This window comes from Sciurus carolinensis, chromosome 5, assembly GCF_902686445.1.
Source record: "Sciurus carolinensis chromosome 5, mSciCar1.2, whole genome shotgun sequence".
In the NCBI taxonomy this organism is placed as follows: domain Eukaryota; kingdom Metazoa; phylum Chordata; class Mammalia; order Rodentia; family Sciuridae; genus Sciurus; species Sciurus carolinensis.
Window position 1 is genome coordinate 112209137 of NC_062217.1, and position 18884 is coordinate 112228020.

At 39.0% G+C, this 18884-nt stretch overlaps 1 protein-coding gene and 1 pseudogene across 1 annotated transcript in view; one reads left to right on the top strand and one right to left on the bottom strand.

The window, feature by feature from the left end:
- The window catches only part of Ccdc6 (coiled-coil domain containing 6), a 117942-nt gene that overhangs the window by 20171 nt on the left and 78887 nt on the right, over nt 1-18884 (bottom strand). The window contains exons 4-5 of the mRNA XM_047552948.1: nt 6496-6599; nt 4395-4555 (exon numbers count right to left, since the gene is read on the bottom strand). Coding sequence (XP_047408904.1) covers nt 4395-4555; nt 6496-6599 — 265 coding nt within the window. The remainder of the gene's footprint in view (nt 1-4394; nt 4556-6495; nt 6600-18884) is intronic.
- Nucleotides 15538-16691, top strand: LOC124984787 (splicing factor 45-like; annotated as a pseudogene).

Consider the following 18884-nt stretch of genomic DNA (forward strand, 5'->3'; position numbering starts at 1 on the left):
AATATACACGGCAGAGCTGTGAGATAGGCATCTTTATACCCATTCCATCCCCATCCCCATTCTAAAGTACTTTAAGTAGAAGAGGAATTGGAATTGTATTTGAGTCTGGATATAATGGTTTCACCAAGTTGCTGGAATGAGAAGAGGGAGCAACCCAGTTGGGGAAATGGATTCTGCCACATGAGGCCCTCCAGGTACCAGTTTAGCTGCCTCTCTGCTCCAGACACTGCAGGTTACCTCTAGGGCCTATCACACTTGTTAACAGAAGTACTGTCCCTGGTAGAGGTGGTGCACAAAGAAGCACTGTGCTAGTAATGCTTGACAAAAACATTCTTTTGATAAAAATGGAAACTGATAGTAAACAAGAAAGTTTGAGACTAATAGTGGAAATAGGCATCACTGGTAGTATGTGATGCTGTTGCTGTGACAGACATACAGCACAAGTCAGATGGCAGGTGCAGGTCTGTATACTGTCTGCACCTCTTATGATGAACACCTGGTTCTCAGGAGATGCCCCACATACTTAGCCTGCAAGCTATATGAAGGCCTAGGCTGATTCAGGCAGATCCTCTTTATCAGGATCTGAAATGGGAAATTACATCATTATGAGGTCCCAGAATCTCCTGTTAAGTTCGCCTGTCCTTCTGAGGTTATTCATCATAGGATCCTATGGCTCTCTCCAATGAAATGCAAAATCCTCCTCTTCGACCTTCTTGTTAACCTCAGACAGAATCTGCTGTAACTAAGTAACCAAAAAAACTTTAGTATAAAATTCAGTATTTACCAATCGCCTTGCTTTCTTGGTTTCCCTTTAGTCAATGAACTTAGGAAAAACACAAATTTCCATGTTTCTCTCCTTTGAAAATAGGTGCAAATTCAGGGATTATGTGAACATCTCTGGGAGTTTTCTATTGTTGGTTACTACTCTGTATTATTGGCCCAGTCCAAACTCAAGAACGAGGGAGGAGCCGAATGTTGCATGATGCTTTCCCACATCTGACCTTACTTGGATTCCCAATGCCCATGAAATTTGTTTCAGTAACTCTCTGAAGGTCTTGCATTTCAGAAATAACTTACTATGGTAACTGTTTAATGATTTCCAAGAACACAACCTTATAGAACATAAAAAAGTTCAACACTCTTATTCCAGAAATTTAAAAATACTAAATTATTAAACACTATTATGTACACTAAACACTACATCTCCCAATTGTTTTCAATCTAGTCAGAAACCCTGCTGTCTAATCCAGATTCAAAAATCTCTTTAATTGAAGGCATGCTGGGACAATATTTACAAAGTGCACTTTCAATATGAATGATTTCTTTCTTCCCAAACATGAAAGTGTGCAGAATTTTTCACCTAGCTCTACTGGAAGGACAAGATTGGCCCCTGAGCTTACTTACTGTTTCTAGAGCTACAAGAACAACCATCACAACAAGTTGCCTTTCTCTCCCATAACAGAAAAACCTTCCAGAATTGAAGGTTCATGAGGTGCCCAGGACAGTTATTTAAGAGGAAGCACATCTTTTAAAGAAAATATCAATTCATTAGCATCTGGGACATTATTAGCAGGGCAATCCCGAAACAAAAACCTAGAAGAATGTTGCCTAAACTGAACTGATGGTGGGTGCTATACCACCAGTCCTTTTTATTTATTTTTATTTGGAGACAGGGTCTCGCTGGGAGAACTAGAAGACTACCTGGAAATTCTGCAATTCACTCAGATGCCAGAGGCACAGACAAGGCCCCGGGTACACAAGGCTGGCAACGTGGCATTCCTCAGGTACCCTCTACTCACTAACTTGCCGAGTCAGCCACCTTCTTTCTATCCCAAGTCCTTAGGCACCACAGTTCATATTTCCCCCATCTTCAGTTACCTCCCAAAATTTAGTCAACAACGCCACAAACTGAGGGTGAATTCCAGACAAACATGAAAAAGGGGGCCCCCAAAGGATCCTAAGCTGGCCTACAAATTTTGCATTCCCTTCCAATTCAATGGGTAGGAAAAACCAATGCCCACACCCCATCTGAGCCAATTAATTTGGAATCCCTGAGCATCAGAGGCCCAGCCACTGTATATATTAAAGTTCCCAGCAGATTCTATTGCTCAACTCAAGCAGAGAACTACTGAGAGAGAGGATCGTGTTCACATGCAGTGGGACTTGGAGGTGGGGGGGCAATGCCACAGTTGAATCCATAGGAGGCACAGGTCATCAAATCCAAGGGGGATGAGGCAGACAGTGAGGAAAAGCCATGGCTCATCCTCCAAGCCCAACAAAACCAACTGCAAGACAGTAGGAGCCACTTGCTGCTGCTTTGGTTCAGCTGTTTTTGTCCTTATAAGATCAGAATAATACTTATGGATACCTGCACTAGTAACTGCCGTTTTTTTCAGAGATCAAATTGTGTACCAGGGAGAAAAGAATAAGAATGAAAAATCCTTCCCTCAGGTTTTCTAAAAAGTTTCCTTGGGGCATAACAAGGCAATAAAAGAGGAAGAAAATGGCAAGCTGACAGTACAGCAAAGAGCCCAGAAAGGTGCTCGAAGGTATTCGTCTACCCAACACAGAAAAACTCAAAAACAGACCAATAATATTTGAGAAATCTTTGATTAACCTCACATGTTTTCATGGAATATAATTAGTAGAGAGCAACCTGAGATACACATCAAAATTACTTGTATTTAACACGCAAAAAAATTCAGAGGACCACACACTCTGCCCTGGCATAAGTCCAAAACCTCTGTTGTGTTCCTGTCTACATGCTAATCCTGACACCTATAGAAGCTATACTTCTCATGACAAAAGAGACATTGCTGATGTGATTAAATTAAGGATTTTGAGATGGAGGGATTATCCCCGGTCACAGGGTAGACCCAATATGACATAAGAGTCCTGAAAAGGGAGGCAGGGGCCAGGTGTGGTGGTGCACACCTGTAATCCCAACTGCTCAGGAGGCCTAGGCAGGAGGATTGCAAGTCTGAGGCCAGTCTGAGCAACTTAGCAATACACTGTCTCAAAAAATAAGAGAGAGAGCTGGGGATGTAGTTCAGTGGTAAAGTATTCCTGAGTTTGATCTCTAGTACCGCAAAATAAGGAATGATAATGAAAGTGAAAAAATTAGAATAAAGGGAGGCAGAGGAATCAAAGTGAAAATGAGAAGAGACAAGGAAGCAGAGGTGGGAGTGATACCACTGCAGGGAAGAACCAGGAGCCCAGAAAAGCAGCAGCCTCCAGAGGCTGGAAAAAACAAGACCACGGATTCCCCCAGTCTCACCTGGAGCCTCCCCACAGGAACACACCTGCTGACACTCTGATATTAGCCCATGAGACCCATGTCAGACTCCTGGCCTCCAGAGCTAAAAGATAATAAATCTGTATTGCTTAGATCTACTATGTTGGGGTGATTTGTTTTAGCAGAATTATGAACTTATTCACTGTACTACATAAAGAGCCTGGGTATGATCTTGATGCACCATCCCAGATGCATCACAGGACTAGAACTTATGATAAGCCTTAAGAAGAAACAAAGAACCACTGAAATCTCCAATGCACATTCTGTTTGACCCAGCAAAAGCACCTGGGATCTATGCTGAAGGTATTCTTGCATAGGTATCAAACATATATACAGAAATGTTCACTGTAGTTGTAGCCTTAAAGAAAAAGGATCCTTTAGGATTGAGCTACTTAAATTACAGTATATTTAAACAATCAAATACTATGCATCCTTCACAAAAAGGACCTAAGACAGTTCTGTAGTATTCTCTGTAAGTATTAGCTGGGGAGAAAAAAAAAGTGCGAGACATAAAAAGTGAAAATAGAAAGGTGCAAATGAGTATATTCATTTGTATGAAAGAATTTTATATACACATGTATATCTAAGTATTCAGAAATCTACTTCCTTTGATTTCCAATGCAACGTCTTGGCCTTTTCCAAAATATTAAGTATAAATATCAAAAGCATTTATTCTTCAAATATCATGAACAAATGTCAGCTAAGACTAAATTTAAAAGTAAGGAGGGTAAACCCTCAATTCTCTGCCTACATAAGTTCCTCCATAAGTGTATGGAGTTCTCCTACACAGTTTTGGTTAGCACATACCTACAGATAAAACATGGGAGAAAAGATTAAAATTATCACCTTGTGATCTTAGACCCTTCTGATATTATTTGGATTATCTTCTTGACGTATTCTCAACTGTTTGCTCTCCTCTACTGTAATACTTTAAAAATGTATTTCAGGATGACAGATATATTTATGTAAACATCTTTCAGCAATAAATACAATATGGACTTAATTAATACAAAACGAGCAGTAAATTAGTTAATACCATGTATTTGGTAAATGTATTAAGTCAACAGAAGGAAAACCAATGAAACCGGAAGCTACATACGCTGTAACTGGGCAGCCCTCAGTTGCTTCTTTAGCCTTTCCACTTCATTCTTTAAAAATCTGATGTGGCGCATCATGTTTTCTGGAGAATCTATCTCCATGGAGATATCTCTAGGTGATGGCGGAGCAGAAACAGGCTGGTCCAATTTCTCTTGCAGGATTCTTCATTGAAAAGAAAAATTTCAACAATGAAAACCATTTTGACTTCAAAAGACAAAACAACATGCTAACTGGAAATTCTGATTTAAAAGCAAGCTCCTGGAATTGCCATAATTCACAGGGTCACTTAACTGTCCTGTCCATTTTAATTTGTCTGCTCCCCCTTACCTTTATTTCAGGTCAAAGTGCAGAGGTAAAAGAACTCACCTCATATTTTTCTTCTGAATGACACTGGTAATTCAGTCTTATTGCAAAATCTCTATTTACCATTTGGTTCTGATTATTATTCCTGGAATACAGTGAGCACTCAGAATTATGTGTCAACTATTTAACATGTTGGTTTTAGGGCACCAAAACAATAAAGGAATTTCATTCTTAATGCTTTTGGTCAAACTTATGAATTACTATGAATCTCCAGGAAGGATAAGGATGAAGTCGCATTAACATTTTTTTTTTTTTTTTTTTTTTTAACTAACTGGGAATTGGACCCAGGAACACATTAGCACTGTGCTACATCAGCAGTCCTTTTTGAGACAGGTCTCACTAAGTTGTTGAGGCTGGCCAGGAACTAGCATTCCTCCTGTCTCGTTCAGAGTTACTGGAATTACAGGCATGTTCCACAATGTCCCAAAAAGAAACTGGTAAAATTTGTTGTTGCAAAACCAATGCCAAGGGCATGGCAAACTGGACTGGGGAACGTTTGTTTCTGGCCAAAACAAAGAAAAAGTTAGGAACAAAATTTGGTTAATAACTGGTGCTTCCACTTTTCCACCAATTATCATTAGATCGAAACACTAAATGCTGATAGCTTTTGATGTACAAAATGAACATTTTGTACTTTTCAACTCAGTAACTTCATATTAACATATAAAAAGTCCCCAAGTACATTCTGCAAACACTAAATGGTAACATCTTTCATCCTTTTCTGTAAACTGCTGGTGTCTCCGGTTTTATTTTTGACTTTTTAACCTATAAGTCTTCCCAAGTACAAACTATGAATTATCTCTAGGTAAACACTTTTTTGAAAAAACTACAATGTCAAATAGTACAATGGTTCCTATACTTACTAAACACACTTTTTATAATTTATTAATATTGTTATAATAAATATACTTTATTCAATTATCACATGAATGTTTTTTATAGGTGTGTAATTTTCATTTTTCTTAAATCTGTACTTGTTAATCTAGAGATGATTCAAAAAATTTTATGAATGCGCATCCAAACAAAATTTATGACAGAAGAAATTTGGGTGGCAAAAGATTACAGTGAAGTGATTTAAGAAACACTTTCAAGACTCTTTTGTTATAGTCATATGTACATCCCACAGACAGAACCTTCCTGCTATTCCTAAGCCCTGTCTCAACTACTCCCAAAGTACAGTGATTAAAACTGAGGGCCTAAGAATATCTTGCACAAAGGGGTTTAAGAAATATTTGTTGTTGAGTTGACAGTTCACACCCAGGTGTACCTTTAACACACACAGATTCTTCACCTTAAGCACATACAAGCATTTCTTTACAGTAGGTTTTAAAACAGATACTAATTCTTCTATTAAAAACCCACCCTTTCTAATTAATTCTAGGGGTGCATCATAATTGATAGAACACAGTATATCCTAAGTACTTTGAAGAGCAGCTGCAGAAAGCAGTTCAACAAGGTGAAAAGTTGAAATTACAACTACCTTGAAAACAATTCAAAAATGAACAATAGCACCATGATGATTCTATTGTTGCCTCGTGACAGCAAATGAACAAATTCTGCTGGGGAAGAGGACAAAGTGCAAAGAGGCGACCAATGCAGGAAGACTTCAGAAGATTGAAGATTTTTTTTTCCCCTCTGGCAAATTATGACGATGTGTGTCACCCAAAGAAGTCAAATGTCCCATTGTTCACCCTCAGTCACACACCCATACCCCACATTAAAAGTAAGAATAAACAAACCGCTTTTCAGCTTCAAGTTTATCCATCCTTTTCCAGAGACGATTAACTAGCGCTTCTTGTTCTTGTTCCAATGTATTTTCAAGGTCAATCTTCTCCCGTCTCAACTAAAGGAAGGAAAAAAATTTTACCAAGAATGGCAGGCCACTGAAACACTTATTAAAAAAAAAAAAAAAATGAAGCATTAGGAACACCTTACTTGGAGAAAGGTACAATCTTGTGGCATTGGCACAGATAAATGTATTAAGTGTATCTAGCTCTTTTTTTTTTTTTTTTTTTTTTTTTTAAAGTAATGAGGATTGAACCCAGCAGTGGTTTAGCACTGAGCTACATCCCCAGCCATTTTATTATTTTTGAAACAGGTTCTCATGAACCTGCTTATTGCTTCACTAAGTTGCTGAGGCTGGCTTCAAATGTGGGATCCTCCTACCTCAGCCTCTTAAGCCCCTGGGATTATAGGCCCTTCTGCACCACCACACCCTGCAAGTGCATCTAATTCTTAAAACATACTTGAGAAAACCAAGACAGGCTCACTCTTTGATACAGATGCTTAATTGCCATCTGGCACATTAAATACTGAAGCAAGAAATGCAATTAACCAAGGAACATAGAAATTCTTCCTTAGACAGGTGTAGGGAAATCTGTTTACTAGTGTTACAGGACCTATCTGGATTTATTCCTAGGTCCTACATATAGTTCAATGTTAAATCAGGAAGGCTAAATTACCATTTATATAACTAACTGGAAACAGTTCTACATACTTACTGGTTGATGGATGTAGATAAATACATACTAAGAAAAAAAAAAAACAGCATGAAAAAGAGAACACTAAATTCACTAGACTGGTTATTCTGAGGATTTGGGGGAGGGCATATATTTGGGGAGGGAATCCCAAACTGTATTTCATTTCATAAAGTACAGAAACATGGGAAAATTCATTTGTTAATCAATATTGAGCAATATACAATAAAGACTGATAATAATGCCAGACACTAGAAAACAGGGATGCAGCAATGAACCAGGGTTTCAGAACTTTCTACACTCCTGGATATTCATTTTAGTGCAGACCAAGAGAATAAACAAACAAGTATTTAAATGTGAAAGAGACCAGAAGAAAAAGAACTTAGTAAAATAGGTATAGAAATGACTGGCCATTTAAATAACTTATTTCCTATAACTTGAGCAGCAGCCAATGCATTACAAGGGACTCCTATAATGACACTACTCTCTCAAACACTAGATAGAGGTGTTCATGATCACAAACCTTGAGCCCAATTTCTGGTTTCAAATCCCACTTCCCATCAACTACTAGTTGGAAGACTCTAGGAAAATTACAATACACAATTTTATCATTTGTAAAACAGAGGATAAAAATCTCTAGCTCACTGAGTTATTGTGAGTCTTTAACTCCTGCAAAACATTACTGATTAGCACATAGAAGGCACTCAACAGTTGTTGGCAATGATAATTGATGTCTCTGATTAGTTATTCAACTTCTGTCCTAGTGTTCTAGAACGTAAGCTCCATGAGGCCTCCATGCCTGCCTGCTCTCTTAATTGATGTACCCACGGTGTCTAGAACATCTGGCAGCTTACAGGCTATCAACAAACACTGGAGGATTCTTGAACAAGAGAATGAGCACCAGATCACCTAACAGACCAAAATTCAAGCTTCAAAATATTGTTCGCAGGGTGGAATATAACTCTGGAAAACAATTCGGGGCAAGATGTATAGAGGAGGCAAAGTCAGCGTAAGTTTAAAAAAAGAAATTGCACTGTCAAGGTGGGAGCCAGCTAACATGTTGAACAGGTCCTACCTCCACAAAGGAGAAACCCTTGGACACCTCACAGAACTCCCACTGACCTTTGTCAATCCCTAACCTGATCACATTTTGGGCCTAGTTTAATTCATAACCATTTCTTTAAAGAAACACAATTTCAAGGAATTTATATAGCCTCTGATGGCCCTGTGTTAAACTAAAAGCTAAAAGCAAGCATTACAAAAGGAAGGTTGTAAACAAGAGGAAATTCGAGAAGGTATCATATTGTAGTATGAAATCTGGAAGAGAAATGTAAGCCCAGTTATTTTTCAAATAATCATATAAATGCTAATCAGTAACCATGAAAAGCAAACTCTAGAAAAAGGTGTCTTTATCCATGTAAAACTTACTAGTCATGAGCCTGTGAGCAGCCCACTTATTGCCTTGAGCATCCTTACCTACGAATTGAGAAGGTTGGCTTAGGTGAACTCTGAGCTCCCTTTCTGGCTTACCCATCTTATTCTCTACACAATCTCAAGAGGTAGCTGTCTTCTTACTGAGCTAGTTCGGTCACTAATTCTGTAAGCAGAAGTAGCAAAAGAGAACATCTAAATCTACCCTTTTATCAGAGATGAGGAACCCATTAGCCTGGGAAATGGCATGACTGAGGCAAAGTAATATAAACATAGGACTCAATATTGGTCAAAACAGCAGTCAACATTGCTGGGCACACCCAGTAAGCAAGTACAGTCCTCTTTAAGTTCCTACAGGGGAAGAGTAGGATTTGCAGTAAATTATGCTGTGACCTGAAAGCTGTTATGGTTTGGATGAGTGTTCCCCCCAAAAAAACTCACACTGGATAATGCAGGAATGTTCAGAGGTAAATGATTGGATTATGACAGTTGTAACCTAACCAGTGAATGATCCATTTGATGGATTAATAATTTGAAAGGACTACTGGTTACTGTAGGTAGTGGGTAACTGGGAGTGTGCCCGTGAGGATTACATCTTGTCCCTGCTGGCTCTTCCCCTACACTCTGCTTTCCAGACACCATGAATGGAGTAGTTATCCTCAGTCATGCCCTTCCACCATGATATTTCTGCCTCACCTTGGGCTCTGATCAGTGGAGTCAGCTGAGCATGAACTGAGATCTCCAAAACCATGAGGCAAAATAAACTTATCCTGCTATAAATTGTTCCTGTTAGGTATTTTGGATAAGTTCATCCCCTTAGTCAACAATACTTGGGAGTAGCAGATTTGATGGGTAGATGGAAAAGAAATAAGAACAGCTAGAGGAATCCAAGAAAGAGTATTCAGAAACAGGTAATAATGTGAAATGGGGGTTTGCTGACTTTAATTTGCTCTACATTTATTTCCATGAGGCAGACAACCCAGAAGGCCCCACCTTGGCAGTTTCCATTCTCCAGAATTTCAGAGCATAGTCTGGCACTGCTGTAGGAGTCTGTATTATCTTTAGCCTCACAAAGGTCAGGGGCTCTTTTTTTTCTCAGCTTTAAGAATTTCAACTTGTCAGCAATGCTAAGGATTTATCATTGGCATTAAAGGGAGAGAAATGAAAGGAAATCATATTGAGCCATTTAAATAACTTTCCCTAAGTTCCTTATCAGACTCACCTCACCACCACCTTCTGCCCACCTAATTCCAAATCACATAGAATTAGAGCTAAAGTATACACATCAATTCTGCCAATTCAGAGAGGAAGACTTTAAGGCTTATATTGTCCTGGACATTGTACAATCTTACAGTATAAGAAATCAGAAATTCTTCCCTGAGATGTAAACACTGATTCAATGATGCAATGCTTTTAATATTGTTATCCATTTGGAATAATCTCTCCTAGCTCCTTCCCAGTGTTTTGGTTTTTAATTTTAAATTAGGTATTCATACCTTAAGCACCAGCTCATCCACTGTCAAATATCTAAGTCTCAGGTTGATGGATTCCTCTCCTGGCTGTGATTATAATGCAGGACCCAACACCAATGGATACAGATGACTTGTGGAATAGTCATTTAAATGGCTGATTTGTAATTAAGTCAGTTCAATGGACTGCCAAATTCTTTACTCCTGTTCAGTAGCTCCACTTCATTGCGGGTTAGTTAACATCAAACCAAGCATCCTTGTTATGTTCTTAATTATCCTTATTATGTTCTTCAATGGATAAACTTAAGTGTATGTGGCTCCACTGAATTCACAGCCTGTCCTACCTACATCATCTCAGCAGGCGGGTGCTGACTACCCCTGATAAAGCAGGAAGGTAGGGACAGCCAAGGATAGCACCCAAGGGTACCACGCTTCTTCCTCGCCACTGGTTTTTCCTAAAGAGGACTTTGATTCTGGGGTGGGAATAGGGGAAAGGATACTTGGGAAAAGCCTGATGAGAACTCCAGCCTCAGTACTGTGCTCTGCTATATAATGTGAGAGGTTTCTGTGCAATTTTCCAGTGTACTTTGAAAGGATTTGTCTAACCATCATTTTGTCATCATTACCAAGGAAAAATAAAGTTTAAACTTCTGACATCTGATTTATTTATTTACTTATTTAGGTACTGGAGATTTAACCAAGGGGCACTTTACTACTAAGCCACATTCCCCAGTACTTTTTAATAGTTTTTACTTGGAGACATGGTCTTGCTAAGTCGCTAAGGCTGGTCTTGAACTTAGGATCCTTCTGTCTCAGCTTATAGAGTTGCTAGGATTAGAGTCATACACTCACTGGGCCCGGTTAGAAATGAATTTTAAAGTAGACCCACATTAAATTCTTCAGATTGACAAGGTTTCTGGACTCATTTCTTCACTTTGACATACTAACACACAATTCTGGAATAAATTCTGGAATAAATTCTGGAAAGTAGTCCGTCACAATCAAGACATTTACTAATGTAGGTGTAATAAAGGAAATAAAGGACATTTACAAACAGAACAGATATACAGTTTGTGTACAGTATATGGTTAAAAAAAAACATTTTAAATGATAAAAGGAGTATAACTAATGTTTATAAAAAATGAGCAAACTATGCTAAGACCTATATTGACCAAACCCTTAGTTGGACAGATTTTTGGTTTTGTTTTTGTTGTTGTTGTTAATGAAAAAGAGGCAAATGAAAACAAGTGGGAGATAGGAATTAACAATTCCCCAAAACCTTGTGCTTGTCATTTCTGAAGGCCATTAACGGTTCAGTCCAATCGCCTATCACTTTATTATATAATATAATTCATGTTCAATTATTCAAAATGCTGAATGGGAGGTACATCAGAATCACCTGGGAAGATCAAAAAGTTCAATATTCAGAAAATTAATTGGAATCAGAAAAATAAGCCTTTTTGTTTCTGCTACAAGAGCAGACATGACAGAGGGTCTTGCCTCATTCCATGTTACTTTCCCATACATCTCAGTTAATCCAGGGTGTACATATACATTAGAAAGCAGTAGCTAATAGGACTTTTGAAGGGACTATTAAAATATATCATGCTGGAAGTGAAAGAGGAAGTACTAGGGATTGAAATGGAGCAAATTATATTATATGCATTTATGAATATAAAAATGGACCTCTACTATATATAATATATACAATACTTGCAATATATAATAAATATTTAAAAATAAAATATATCAGGTGCAACAGACACAAAAATAGCTAACAACAAGGCACAATGGTCCTTGCTCCACAGCAAATCCTTCACAAATTAAAGCAAGAGAAAAAAGAAACTTAAGTGCAGTCTATGTAGGCTTTTGCTGAGGTAATTGGTGAAATTTTTCTCAGTTCTGGCAACTCCCATCCTTGGCTAGAAGACATCTGACCCTAGCCTTCTGAAAAATATTTTTTTTAAAAAAACAGAATAGTTGATTTGTGTTACAGGTGTTCACAGATCACAGAAACCCTCAAGGTACTTAATCAAATGGCAGCTGCCTTCAGAATCAAGAACATGTTCTAGGACAGCCCCACAGCTCAAGCAATACTGAGGACAGAAAAAGCCAATGGAAGTCTGCTAGTGAAGAACAAGAAAAAGAAGAGTGATGGTCACTTTCAAGTCTAGATTACAATTACAACTGAAAATAAATTTATCTAAACAGAATTCAAAACAGAATTTTCCAGAAGATCAGAATTAGTCATTACTACACCATACAACCTTTTTTTCTCTCTCAAAAATTTGGAGCCAGGAATAGTGTCATAGGCCTGTAATCATAGTGACTTGAAAGGCACAGGAAGAAGAATCCTAAGTTCGAGGTCAGGATCAACAACTTAGCAAGACCCTGTCACAAAACAAAAAAATAAAAAGGTTTAGAGATGTAGCTCAGTAGTAAAGCACACCTGGTTGAATCCCCAGTACCCAAAAATTTTAAAAGAGGGGTATTATTCTTTGAATTATAAGACTTGCTCTCTGAAACTAACAACTTTATGATATAAAAATATTTTATTAGTATGTAAAAATGACCCTATTTATAACTGACCATCTCAGTAAATCTTGCTTCTGTTCAGTGATACTGACAGATGAATATTTATTTAGGTACCAGAGATTTAACCAAGGGGCACTTTACCACTCAGCCACATTTTTAATGATTTTTACTTGGAGACATGGTCTTGCTAAGTTGCTGAGGCTGGCCTTGAACTTGCAATCCTCTTCCCTCAGCTTATAAAGTTGCTAGGATTAGAGTCACGCACTCACTGGGCCTGGTTAGAAATGAATTTTTAAATAGGCCCACATTTAATTATTCATATTGATATGGTTTCTGGACATATTTCCTCACTTTGACATGCACAAATTTACATATAGGGTTCATAATTTGGGGAGCTTCTTTAAGCAAACAATAAACACTGATGGAAAGCATGTTTCAAGGTATTAGGTGTGTGCACGGGGTTTTTTTTTTTTTTCCGGGGGGGGGCTATATCTTGTCCGATGGAGAAGTCTTTAGGAAAAGAAATCATATATGCAACTGTCACAGGCACACTATTCCATCAGTCCATTACCTAAAATAAGATTCAAGAAAATAACCTTAGGGAAACTTCTCCTGATGTACCTTTATCCAAAATAGAGGTTTCCTTGATCAAAAAATGATTTCTTTCCTGTCCTTACCATAGTCAAACTTCTTCATATGAAGATGTTGAGTTTACTTAGCCACTCTCCTAAGGAGAATGCCTTTTCTAAGCCATCAACCAAATTTCATCCTGGTCATAAGGAAATAGTCTATGCATTTCAAAATAACAAGAAACTAAAAAGTCTCACTATAGTATATCTGGATTTTATTGCTCTTACTGCAGCATGTCATGTCCTTCAATTTAACAGACAAGGTCTCTCTCCCCAGTGCCTGACCAGAAAACGGATACTGGAGGCTGGATGAGGTGCTCTCCTTTTACATACAGGAAATTTTAAGTATTTTCCCTCCTGTCATGTAACATATCTCTGCAAACACGGCAAGTGTTACCCAATGCTTCAAAATAAAGTCTGAGATGGAATACAGTGAGCTTTTGTACTTAAGGGAAAGTGAAATTGTTATGGTTTAGATGAGGTGTCCCTTAGAAGCTCATGTGTGAGACAATATAAGAACATTCAGAGGTGAAACGATCAGATTATGAGGTGTGGCCTGATCAGTGGGTTAATCCACTGATAAAGATACTGGGTTGTAACTGTGGGTGGTAAGGAATAGCTGGAGGAAATAGGTCACTGGAGGTGTGCCTTTGCAGTTTATTTTTTGTCCCTGGTGAACAGAGCATTCTCTATCCTTTCTGGTGCCATGCCCTGAGCCGCCCTCCTCCACCACATCCTTCTGTCATGTTGTCCTGCCTCACCTCCAGCCCAGAGGTATGGAGTCAGCCATCTATGAGACCTCTGAAACTATAAGCCAAAATAAACTTTCCTTCCTCTACACTGTTCTTGTCTTTTTGTCCCAGTGATGAAAAAGCTGATTCGAACAAAAATGCATTTGGCCACGCAGAGGTGGAGGTCGGGGAGGGGATAGACTTATCTGTGTCCCCTGACAAAGCACACAGGCCAGAAGCTCAGTCTCTCAGTGGACCTGACATCCAGCAGGTCCAGGATGACAAATCACATCAACTGAACATAGCCTGCTCAAGTTGTGGGGTGGCAGGCAGGAGCATTAAACCTAGTTTGCCTACTTCCAATGAGAAAAAGCCTGTGTGTTTTACCACTACAACCTGAGGTTTCTGTCCCAGTTCTACTGAGTAGGTGGGACCCCTGTACCCAAGCTTCTGAAGTGACTGAAATATCCTCCAGGATTTACTACAATCCAATTCTCACCCTGTCAACTTTGAGGTTTATTATGGTAGTGTCCACCTGTGTTCTCTGTGCTCATCTGCAGGAGCAGGTATATGTTCTGATGTTTCCAAAAAATAGAAAGCAGGGCATCAAATTATACATAACTATTAAAAAAAGAGGATTCATTCATCCATCCAGTGGGATGGGGAATGAGAAAGAATAAGAAAGAAGAGAAAGGGAAGATAAAGACGAAGAAAAAACCAATAGGAGTTGTTCTGGGGAACTGCCATCTAGGTAATGTTTTTGTAATTTTGTACTTTTTGTACTCATTTTTAAAATTTTCTGGAAAGAGCAAAAATTGCTTTTACTATACAAATATTTAATTTCATGAAAGATCCTAAGACTTCCATAACCTGAGATTAGCATTTGAAATCAAGCTTCAAAGTATGCATAGTAGTCACTAAATTTCTCTCTGTAATGCATGTGAATCCTCAGGGAGCAGAATTATTTCTAATGCTTTCAAAGCATTACTACAACAGATTCCTCCCACTTCCAGAATCTGCAAGAAATGTGTTTCCCCAAGGAAAAAAAGGTCAGGCAAGAACGAAAATCTAAATGTGAGCCACAAGACACTCAAGTCACTGCTGCGTAAGTCACAAGGGCACAATTATTTGTGAAACTCACTAATTTCCACATCTACTACAATCAGTAGCATGAGACCTGCATGGTAATTAGCAGTGATGTCAGTCTGGTTAGCATTTTGAATCAGTTACCTCCTAGGCAAGAGGAAAGAAAGTTATCTGATAACCTTAACACTGTCATTAACCATTTTTAATATCTGAAGAGCCACCATTCTAAGAGCTGGAATCGAATACTTTCTTTTCTGAGAGAACTTACACTGAATATTCCCCTGCTTCATTAAAATAAAAAAGTGAGCAAAGCTGTGGGTTCCTACTATCTTCAGGTTTCTGCAGAGTGTGGCTGGGCTCCACCTGCCACTGCCATGGCCCATGGACAGAGTCAGTCACGCAGATTGCCATTAGGCTGAAAAGATGACCATGTATGATGAGTGGAGAGTGGAGACCAGTAACTCGAAAACAGAAGGCTGGTCCCAAAACTTCCAACTTCCACAGTCTCAGCTTCAGATAAAGAAGGCAGCTCACTCAAGTAAAGAGGTAAAGGACAAAACAAAATTTAGCCCTTTCCCAGTCACAGATCTAAAGCAAAGTCCTCAGACAACCAGCAAACTGTGGATGCACCATCACACATAGCAGCTAGCCGGAAGGACGCTGTTCTCAGCCTGTTTTCTGCGGAGGAAGTTCTGATTCCCCTTAGCTAATGAATACAATCCTGTGTTTCCTAATTATTATGAGAAAGGAATAAAGTGCCAAAGAGAAGATCGAAAGCAGCAGCAGGACTAGAAAGACAGAGGAAACAGAAGAAAGGGAAAAGAGGCGTAAAGACAGAGGAAGCCGGTGAGTTCTCAAGGCAACCAGATCCAGATTCCCATGAGGATAAAGATTAGGAGGAAGGAGGAAAGGGAGTGTGGGAGGAGATGACATCACCTCACCCACTTCTCTTGTAGAGGAAGACCAAGAGTTATTTGAGAATTTTCCTTAGAAAGAGGACTCAAATCCTTGATCACAGTCTTCCAAAGCTTCTATTCCTACCCCAGCAGGTGAGGAACAGGACAGACAAAGATCTCCAACCAGGCCTAGCAACTCCGCCTTTGCTAACATGAGTGACACACTACACATAACATCATGGACAACTATGGCTTCCAGGAAGTCCAAGGCCTGGGACTGAGCACCACATCATTGTGGGGCAACAAGTGGGAGAGCATCTGCTTAGCATCACTGTGGGTGATGCCAAAAAGAAGGATGCATCCAAGAAATCTCATTCAAATCTGTTAAATAAAATACATGAGTGTCATATGGAGGAATATGGTTGGTATATAAGAGAGGCAGGGGAATACCTGGAAGTTGAAACCAAGGAAGAAAGTGAAAAATATGCCAAAATTGGGAAAATGTGTGATATCTGAAATTTCTAGTGCCCTGATGATGAAGCAGTATGAATATTTTTAGAATTTCAAAGAGTCAAATCACCAATTAAAGCTGAATGGGAGGTATTTTGGTGGAAGGGCATAAAAGCATGGCTCTACAATTTGGATAAATTCAGGGTCTTGGATTTGGTGGAACTAGTTTGATTTTAAGAACTAGAGTCACCTCTGATGATCCTCAAAAAAGGTCAGACACAGCAGAGACAAAAAAAAAAAAAAAGGCAATAGTTTCCATGGCTGTTGAATACTGAGACTCTTGGACTCCCAAGATATATGTTGATTATCTTTTTTTCATTTTGTGGATATTAATAAAACATAAAAAATATTTTTAAAAGGGAATGCATATGGTGCAACCATTATGGAAAGCAGTATAGAGATTCCTCAGAAAACTTGGAATGGAACCACCATTTGACCCAGTTATCCCACTCCTAAGTTTATACCCAGAGGACTTAAAATCAACATACTACAGTGATGTAGCCACATCAATGTTTAAAGCAGCTCAACTCAACAATAGCTAAATTATGAAACCAACCTAGGTGCCCTTTGACAGATGAATGGATAAAGAAAATGTGGTTTGTGTGTATACACATACACACACACGATGGAATATTACTTAGCTTTAAAGAAGAATGAAATTATGGCATTTGCTGGTAAATGGATGGAGTTAGAGAATATCATTCTAAGTGAAATAAAACAAACCCCAAAAAATCAAAGGCCGAATGTTTTCTCTGATAGTAGATGCGAATTCACAATAAGGTGGGGATAGGAAAGAATAGAGTTACTTATATTAGGTAGAGGGGAGTGAAAGGAAGGGAAGGGGTATGGGGGTAGGAAAGATAGAGTGAAACAGACATTATTTCCTTATATATATGACTGCATGACCGGATGGAATTCTACAATAAGTATAATCAGAAAAATGAGAAATTATACTCCATTTATGTATGATCTATCAAAATGTATAAATGCATTCTACTGTCATGTACAACTAATTGGAACAAATTTTAAAAATTAAAAAAAGAAACAAAATTTAAATCTTGTCCTAATGATCACATCCATTCATTAATCTAAACCCCAGCCCCTGTGATTCTGCAGTTACAGATGGCAAAGGGACTAGAAGAGTGAGAGTCACTCTGCCTTCTCCCTGGAACCTGGGGTCTTGTTGGCCCCTCTAAGTCATCTGATGCTGTCTAGCGTAACTGCACTGGGCACCATTGGCACCATGGCCTGCATGGGCCCTGGGACAGCTACATGGCTGCCTTCTGCAGACTCACCCTAAAGACAAGCTGATGCCCTCAAAATCATCATAAAGTCACTACCACACCCCAGCTTTCTCCATGCTTCATGATGCAGAGGAAAGATTTAGATTCATATGTCCACAAATTCTGCATTTTTAGGCAGTACCTGCAACCATGTTTTCTGCCTATCTCCTCTCCTAGTTCTATCTCCTCACACTTCTCTGGTTCCTTTCAGCAAGGCTGGACCTGGACCTCCCTAGCCAGCATGTACCTTTTTCTGCATCAGTATCAGTGCAGTTTCCAATCTTCTGCACTGGGTAGGGAGCTACTCTCCCCACCACAGTACTTTGCCCAGTGCTTCTTCATCACTGGCCCCAGACCACCAGTGTGCCCAACCCTGGACCAGGCTCCTTGAGGTCAGGGATCTTTCTTAGGAACACAATAGTTGGCACTTAATAAAAGCATATTAATGAATGCAGGATGTGTGTCATGTGATCACATCAACTGGACAATGGCCAAAAAAGAAAGCCGAAAGAACTGGGTCACCAATGATAAATGAGCATCAACAGATTCATAAACTGAAGACATGGGTAACCAGGTGAGGAAGGCAGTTAGGCAGTTTGAGACTAAAATATATATGCAGGTGCATCTTCCTAGGAAATGGGTAGGACAAAAGCACCATAGGAAACAGATTATGATTTTCATTATTAATGATGAGAGTTAAACATTTTTGGAGAACTTACTAGATGAGTCACTAGGAATATGATGGACAGGTAACAGTGTTCCTGCCCTCCTTTACCTTATAGGGAACGAAGAGGAACAAACAAATGAGCAGCATGTGAGCATTACAAAAGGACTGAATCATGCAGAAATACAGTACAGCATAGACACCCAGCTGCCAGGATGAGTGTTGGGAAGCTTGAATAAGGATGGGAGCAAGAGCTCTAGGCAGAGGAAAGAGGTCTGTGAAGATCTAGAGGTAGCAAAGCATTTGGTACAGCAGAACATGTTTTTCAAACCCATTACTGGATTGTGAAATTGGTTTAGTCTTTTACATTAAAGAAAGAAGAGAAATAGGATTGAAGAGAAAAATCAATGCAAAGCA